General features: G+C 53.0%; 1 protein-coding gene across 1 annotated transcript; it reads left to right on the top strand.

The window, feature by feature from the left end:
• Positions 1-1,018: 1,018 nt before the first annotated feature.
• NUDC (nudC nuclear distribution protein) lies at positions 1,019-8,106 on the top strand (the record flags this gene model as incomplete). Its single annotated transcript, XM_010150546.1, has 8 exons — positions 1,019-1,189; positions 3,297-3,497; positions 3,934-4,017; positions 4,312-4,425; positions 4,880-5,074; positions 5,688-5,771; positions 6,160-6,278; positions 7,936-8,106. Coding segments are annotated over 8 exons (1,020 nt in total), but the record flags the coding sequence as incomplete, so codon positions are not given.
• Between the last annotated feature and the right edge of the window lie 252 nt (positions 8,107-8,358).

Here is an 8,358-nt window from a genome sequence, read left to right as displayed (position 1 = left end):
GGTGCACGTGCGACGCGGGAGGCACATGTGAACGGTCCAGGCCTGCGCCAGCCCTGGGGAACGCGGAGGACGCGCTAATTAATTAGCGCGATGTTAAGGAGGGGCTGAGGAGCTCGGCCCTGCGCCTTCTCCGCAGCCTGGCACCCCGGTTCCTCCAATTTCCGGGCTTCCCACGTGCGGGCCCACGGTCAGGCTGCTGCTGCTGCCCCACCGGAGGTGTTGGTGTGTGCAGGCAGCGCTCGTGCCGGCTTCCAGCAAAACAAAACACTTCAGGGGAGGATTGAGCCCCATTTTCCCAGCACAACCACCTGGTTGCAGCCCCCTGAGACCTGATGGGTTTAGACTCGACCATGAATCGTGCTGGAACGTGAACATGGTTTCCCTTCCTTGGGGTCGGGGCTGTGTGGATACACCTCACTTTCCCACCGAGCTGACTCGCTGGGGGCTCAGAGGGTCCTGGTGCTGATCTGCTGGATGGTGTGGAAATATCCCACACACATAGTTTGGGGAAATAGTGCTGGTAACACCTCCTTGTGCTGTAGTGGGACCTCCAATTGAAATACTGTCAGGAGGGACCTGGGGAAATAAAGGAAAGATAAACCAAGTCTGCTGAGAGTACGGATTTCCATAGGGGTGCCAGTTTACAACTGCTGATTCATTGGTGATGACTGACAGAGGCAGCTGGTGGGCAGCAAATTTTGCTCTTTTGTAAAAATAAGGAGCTGGGAAAGGTGGCTTAGATGTGCCAAGAAGTATAAAACGTGGTATGTGTGTATAGATGCGTGTATACATACCCAAATTCCTGCTTCAGAGGGAGCTTAAGAACAGTGTGGGGTATCAGGGTAGGTGTGCCTCCAAGCCCTGAGAGTAAACTGCTTGTCTTTCTTCACGTAAACCACGCAAATGCCCGTTCTGAAAAGCCATGGGACGTTTTCTCTGGGACACAGTCACGGGGCGATTTCAGTACGATCCTGGCAAGGACGCAGATAGAGAGTATGAAGAGTAAAGGCTCCTCAAGAGACATGAGGTGGCTGGGAGTGGTCTGGTCTCACTGCTCTTTTTTTCTCTTTTTTTTCCCTTCTCCCACCCCTCTCCCTGTTTCCTGTCCCAGCTTGTGAACACCTTCTTTAGTTTCCTGAGGCGTAAAACGGATTTCTTCACTGGTGGAGAAGACGGAGTGGCAGAGAAGGTAAAACCCCCAAATTCTCAAGCTTTTATGTCTCTTAACTTACACGCCACATGTGTCTGTGCCATGCTGAGGCCTCCCTGCCTGCCCAGCTCAAAAGGATTACGGTGCACTTGGGGCCTAGCAGCCCGCCGTGCTGATGAAACGCATCACTGAAAGGAGGTAATAACCTCACCCCTATCTGAGGCGAGGCACACGATTGCTTGTTCCCGTGGTACCGACGGCGCGGGTTTTTTGCCACGCTCTGGCCAAAGGCTTGTTTGGAAAGCAAATCTGCCAGACACAGTGACTTAACGGTGACAGACACGGCAGCGTTGATAACCTCAGGTTACCTTGTTTGTTCATCTCGGAGAAAGCGCAAAGTCCGCCTTCTCTGCACATGCGGCTGTACCTTGGTCTTAGGGCTGTGGTACCTGTACGCAGCGAGCCTGGGTAGCTGGGCGGCCTCGTTGGCAACCTGAGCATCTCCTCTCCACCAGGTATTCCCCACCCAGCGCGAGGGCTGAAAAACGAAGTTGTTTCAGCGTAGGGAAATAAGAACCGGAACACTCAAAGATGAACTGAAGGTTTCTTGTTTGTACTTACCAGCAGAGCAGCTGTTCCCCTTCCGGGGTTGCTGGAACTCCACCAGCAAAGCAGGCACTGCTGCCCTGTCGAATGTGTTGGGTGGACGTAGCTGCTAACAGTGTGTAACCTACTCTGTCTGGTCTCTAAAGTGGCAAAACTGAGGCAGGTAAGGGAAAAGGAGATGGTTTCAAAGTATGAAAGATGAAGCCTGCTGCTGTTTTCCTTGGACTAGAGAGCAAAACTCCTCAAATTCCTGGGATCCCTGTGCTCCCAGGGAGTGAAACCTTGGGTTTCACCACCACTGGCTGGTGCCTTTGGAGGGTCTGTTGGCAATTCCATAGCAAATCCATGGCTGTAAAAGAAGAGTGTTTGTCTCCTTGGGTGGTATCTGTTAAAATGCTTTTGAAAAGGTGCTCAAGACGGAGTCTCTGGCACCATAGTAACCACCCGAAAAATTGAAGAAGCTGCTTCCCCAGCCCTGCTCATCCTTTGGCACCCAAGAGAAAGAGGAAAGGGTAGGAAAAGACGTGTGGTGGTACGCTGAGAGTGGTGCTGTGTGTGCACACTGACAAGCTCGAGCAGTGTCAAGTGGATCATCGTGCGGTCGGGAACAGGCAGGGAGCTGCATGTCTTGAATTCTGTATCCTAGGAGACACTGGACTCGTGCTGTGTAAAGAAACCTTGCTTTCCCCTTTGAAACAAAGCAGAAATAATTGGTGGGTGGTTACAAAACTACAAGGTGTGGATACTTTGAGTTGCTCTGGAAAGATGCTGCTTCCCCCATGAAGTTTCTGGGATATTGATAAACCAGTACCTGCAATTTCTCCAGCCTGATTCCTTTTCTCAGGTTCTGTCTCTCTCGTTTTTCCGGAGCAGACTGCAGTTCTCATACGTGCTGCTTCGCACAACGCTGCTGGCGTTATCGACCGCGGGGCAGTCGCTCTGGCTTCCTGCCTGTGTACTCGGCTTTCCCTCTGAGCAGGAAGCCGTTGGCATCAGGGACCTTGGGATTTTGGTGTCCGTAGCCACAACAACACGGGAGCGAGGTTTGAAGGAAAGATTTATGCAGGAACTTGCCCCTAAAGTGTTAAACGCTGAGCTTTTCAAACCTTTCTCCTTTAAATCAGCTCCATCTCCTAGGGCCTGGGGAAAAGCCGTTGTGGGAAAGGTCAGTTGGGTCCAGGGTCTCCGTTATTCCAGCTGTCCTAGATGTACGGAGTAACGGTCAAATGGCTGGGTCAGGCATCTGCTTATCCAGCTGGATTTGCACAAAGGCCAAAACAAATGGACAACTTTCACGTCTCTCCTACCTCCGTGGAAATAGCCCACCTGTGTAAGGAACTAGGAAGGGCTACAGTTAAATGTTTTGAGTCTCCTACTCTAGATTTTCAGTCTAGACTAGAGTGAAAACGAAGGGAAAATCACAACGTCTGTACCACTAACAGATGTTCTCGTGCTCCCCCGCAGACTGAGTTGGCTTCCTTTGGGTTTGAAAAAGAGGTGATTTTTAAAAACCCCTTTGATACGTGTTTCTGTTGTGCAGCTGATCACAGATACCTTCAGCCACCACAACAAACTGGCCCAGAAGGAGCGGAAGGAGAAAAAAGCCCGTCAGGAGGCAGAGCGGCGCGAAAAGGCAGAGCGAACCACGAAACTTGCCAAAGAAAAGCAAGAAGCAAACGAGCCGAAGATTAAGGAACTTACAGATGAGGAAGCAGAAAGGCTGCAGCTGGAAATCAGCCAGGTGAGGGTGACGTCTGGTACCGTCTGGGTCCTCTCTGTTGGCCTGTACCTAGGGTGGGTAGTGGGTGGTTGAAGTGGCTCAAGGCGTGTTCCTTTGCAGTGTCCGGACTGCCAGGCCGGTGTGCTCCAAAATTAAATCAGCCTAGGCCAAAACACTGCATTTTCATGTGTATTCTCCCATAACTCAATCTTCAACACGTGCTCCGGTGGTAGCAACACCCTCTGCTGCAGCCCTGCAGGGTGTGAGGACCAAGGGATTCTTCACCTCCTGGCTGGTACCGCTGTTCTAAGGGCTGAAAATTCACCGGGCTGTCGGGTGCAGTTCCGAATCCTGCTCTGTAGTTCCAGCTGAAGAGGCTGAGGCCACCTAGTGTCACATCAGGAAGCTGCAGAGCGTGCTGGCCCTGCCTCAGCGTGTTCGTTCTCTTTTTAAACAGAAAAAAGAGGCACAAGGACAGGTTAACAGTGTCCCAGTGAAACCCTCGGAGGATGAAGGCGAATCTTCGGATTCTAACAAACAGGTAAAGCTCATCTTGGGACTTTGAGAGAAACAGGTTTGTGGACAACCAGGAGAATACATTCAGAACACCCACTTAATTCCCAAAGATTTCAGTGTTTTGGGGTTGTCTGTTTTGTTTTCCTTTTTTTGTAACTATGTTTTAATAGAAACACCTGTTCATTTGGGGCTAAATCGGTGTGACTGTCGAACACGTGCAGCTGACCTGAAATCCTTAACAGAATTGAAGAACTGTTGTTGCAAGTGATGCACGGAACCTTGCAAAGCTGCTTTCTTTCCGCTTCGATCCGTTGCTTAGGAAACAGATGACGAAGAGGAAGACGAGAAGGATAAAGGAAAACTTAAACCCAACTCTGGCAATGGAGCTGACCTTCCAAATTACAGATGGACACAGACTCTTTCGGAACTGGATGTAAGTATTCCCATGTTGCCAGGATCTGAGGAATCCGAGATAGGGAGTAGGAGCGGAGGTGGGTGAGAATGGTGGTGCCGATGTCCCGTATCGCGGTTGCCTGTTGGTTGTACTTAATGGCAGCGTTTGAAATAGCTGGGAGAGAGCTTGGTCACTAAAGAAAATTCCCAGGGGCTGTAGTTAACTTTGGGAAACCTTGGTCTTGTTCAAACAAGACATTAACGTCTGATTGCCTTTGTGTGGTCCCTTTGAGGGGTCCCTTTGAGGTAGTGGCCACCCTGTTGCCAATCTCTGGTATCCTTTCACCTCCCACTCACTCAGTACCCCAGGGAAAATGTCACACGCTCGGTCTTACTCCGTCGAAGCCAAGGCAGAAGGTCAGGGAACAGCAGCACAAGAGGGTGAGGAGAGACTTTGCTGCTCAGCTCCTCAACATAATCTTTGTCTGGTCCAGCTGGCCATCCCTTTCAAGGTGAACTTCAGGTTGAAGGGGAAGGACGTGGTGGTGGATATCCAGAGACGGCGCCTCAGAGTTGGCCTGAAGGGCCATTCGCCTGTCATCGATGGAGAGCTTTTCAATGAGGTGAAGGTGGAGGAGAGCTCCTGGCTGATTGAAGATGGCAAAACAGTCACCCTGCACCTGGAGAAGGTAAAGCAGAATGAATCGGGGAGGATTCAGGCTTATCTGTCTTCTCCCCAGTGAAACAACCGTCTGACAATGTCCCTGGAAGCCCTGGGCTTGTCAGCTGAAACAGAAGAGCCATACTTACAATGTTGGTGATGCTGTTGGAAGCAGAATATTGCCGTTTGCCTGTTTTCAGCTTAATTTCATGCTAATCCACGATATCCAGTCGATTGCTCAGCAGTTCAGGAAAAGCTGGAAGGAAATCAGTCATTTTAAAGTCGTTCCTTAATGGAATAATGTCCTATTTTGACACCTGGTAGTGACATGAAAATGCAGGGACAGACTTTAGTGCTGCTGGTGTCCCTCCTGGGCCTCTCCAGGTGGTTGGTTTGTGATCCTGTGTATGTCATGCCAACCGTGACAGCTGACATGCTCTCCCATTTCCCAGTTGTGGAAATTCAGGCTACTTAAAACGGTTAGGAATGAAAGTTACACCCTTTATCCATGCTCTGATTTTACTGATGTGTAGAAAACTGTCAAAGTTTGATTCCAGCAGCTTTTTCCCATCACTGAGACTTAAAATTCCTAGAGCAAGTCCAGGAAAAAATAAAATATTTTTGCTCCTTCGTTCTTTCAGATCAACAAGATGGAATGGTGGAACAAACTGGTCTCCACAGACCCAGAAATCAACACCAAGAAAATCAATCCAGAGAACTCAAAGGTAAGAGCTGCCCCGGTTGTACTGAATGGAGCCTCGTAAACGTCCTCCCGTTCAGCCGGTGTCTCTTGGTTCGGCTGCTGGCGGTCCTGCTGGGAGTGATGCTGCCATGGAGCGTAGAACCTCAGAGGGAGGAAGCTGAGTCTGTAGGTTATGCCAGGCTGGATGAGGCTTGGAGCAATCTGGTTTGGTGTAAGGTGTCCCTGCCCATGGCAGGGGGTGGGGCTGGGTGGGCTTTACGCTCCCTTCCCACCCAAAGCATTCTGGGATTAGTGTCTGCACGCGTGACCCCCGCACACAGCGCAGCGTAACCTCGGTGTGCTCTGCTACCTGGGTGTCCTGATGGGTTGGGATGAGTGATTCTGATCTTGACCGAAGTCCTTGCTTTCAGCTGTCAGACCTGGACAGCGAGACCCGCAGTATGGTGGAGAAAATGATGTACGATCAGCGGCAGAAATCCATGGGCCTCCCCACCTCGGACGAACAGAAGAAGCAAGACATCTTGAAAAAGTGCGTAGACCTCTGGTTTGTGCGTTTGCTCTTCCCAAGCCCCTCTCCTCTCCCTCTCGGGCACAAACCCGCGAGCAGAAGGCAGGCTGGCCTTCACTCCTACCTCTGCTCGCATCTGCAGCGATGTAGGCATTGAACTGTTGGCCACTCGTGTCTCTAAATCCCGCACGGGTGGAAAGCCTAACGGGATATTCCAGGGATAACCTAGCTCTGGAATTGACTTAATCTGCTGATTTCAAGTCCAGAAAGCATGTTTGGGACTGGAGGTGCCATCTCTACTGAACTTTAACATAGCCTTGATTGTTTTCTAATCTCCCTCTGCTCGGTAGCGCAGATACCGCCGCTCCCTGCAGAGACCGGCCAGCGGCCTCCAGGCCAAGAGCGCTTTTATGGCTTTATTGCCCTGTTGGCTTAACGCACCTCAGCGGGGAAACGAACTCCTGGAGCTCCCAAGGCCGTTCAGGGGGGGCGCGGAGGCAATTCTGGGCCACGCAGCTTCTTCAGCAAGCGCAGACCCACGTCTTATCTCGGGGTTGGAAGGAGGGTTTAGCGTAGCGGGCCTGACTCCTTTTTTAACTGGGCTTAGCGGTAGCGGCAGGAGCTTCGCCCTGATCGGCGCGGCGTGGGCCGCGGCTGTTTCAGAGCGGAGACCCGACGTCCTTCCTGCCTGTCCGTGGGGTTAGTAGAGCGGGAGGTGGCCCTCTCCTCTGGGAAGTCTACCCGCGGGATACCTCGTTGGCAGCGTCGCGCGTCCGGCGCTCTGGCAGCCTGACGTGCGCGCGGGTCGGCCGGTAAAGGGCGGCTGGGGAAGTTTAGACTTTGCTCGGGGCAAAGGAGACTCGCTGACACCCAGGTGGATCCCGGTCTCTGCCGGTGAAGCCCTCCTGGCTGCTGAACAAGGACACGGCTCTCGCAGCACGTATATCCCTGGAGACGCTGGGGCGTTTCGGAGGGAAACCATGAGGTGAGAGGACGGAGGAGGGGGAAACCACGAGGGTGGAGGAAGACTGAAGCGCCCTTGCCCTCCGTGGGAATCCCCCACGCGATGCCGCCGTGTATCCCTGGTGAGGGAGGCAGCCGGCAGCGTCGGCGTGCCCGAGGTCGCTCCTGGGCGCGGCGTCATGTTCACTCGACTTTCGGAGGTGGCAACCCGAATCCAAACCCTGCTGTCTGCTGGGATTGCAGTGTGTTGGAAATGGGGTTGCACCTCGCCTGAAACCAGATCTCTCCGGTCGTGCCCTCGGAGTTTTCACCGGCGTGGCGCTGGAGACGCTCCCCACGTCCCCAGTAATGCTGAAGGGAACGCGTTGGAGCTTAAATCGTTATCTCCCCGCAATCTCCCCTCTGCCCCGCCGTCAGGGTCATAGCTGCTACGTGTCTGTCCGAGAGGTTACAGTTCCAAGGGTGTGTGTCTGATAATTAATGACTCCCGTGGCTCTGGACTTGCTGACCTCGATGATCGCTGATGCCGCTGCCCCGAGGAAAAAGTGTTTGTGGGATGGGGAGCGTGTCCCAGAGAGCTCCGCAAAACCATCCCTGCTGTGGGGAGTGTGGGGTGGAAGCAAGCCTGAAGTGGGGTTGCCTTCCCTCCCCCAAACAGCCGGTCTGTGACTCCTGCTGACTCGTATCCAAGCTCTCCTCTTTGTTTTCCTTGCAGGTTCATGGAACAGCACCCAGAAATGGACTTTTCCAAGGCGAAATTCAACTGAGCCCTCCCCTTCTCCCCCTGCCTCCCTTTCAGTCAGCCCATGGAATGGGGCAGGATACATATTGCCGGATAAGTAGGGATCCCTTGATCAAGTGAACTCTTCCCGCAGCCCCACCGGAGGTCATCCTCGGTTCTCCTGTGTCCAGCGGAATGCAAGGCTGGGGAATCGGCCTGCGGCAGCTCCGATCGGCCACTTCCCAAGCGGCAGTTGGGAGAGGAGGAGGGGTTAGAGCAGAAAGGGTGGGAGGGCGACGAGAGCCAGGCTTGAGCGGGTTTAGGACCGAGCCTTACTGTATCGCTTCCCTCCGGGCTCTTCAGGGCCGCTAATCCGCCACTTCACTTCGGCAGCACGCGCTCCTGAGTTTTTGCTCC

This window comes from Eurypyga helias, unplaced genomic scaffold (assembly GCF_000690775.1).
Source record: "Eurypyga helias isolate BGI_N326 unplaced genomic scaffold, ASM69077v1 scaffold42100, whole genome shotgun sequence".
Classification (NCBI taxonomy): Eukaryota; Metazoa; Chordata; class Aves; order Eurypygiformes; family Eurypygidae; genus Eurypyga; species Eurypyga helias.
Note: the sequence above shows the minus strand (reverse complement) of the source record. Positions and strands in the feature narration are given on the sequence as shown.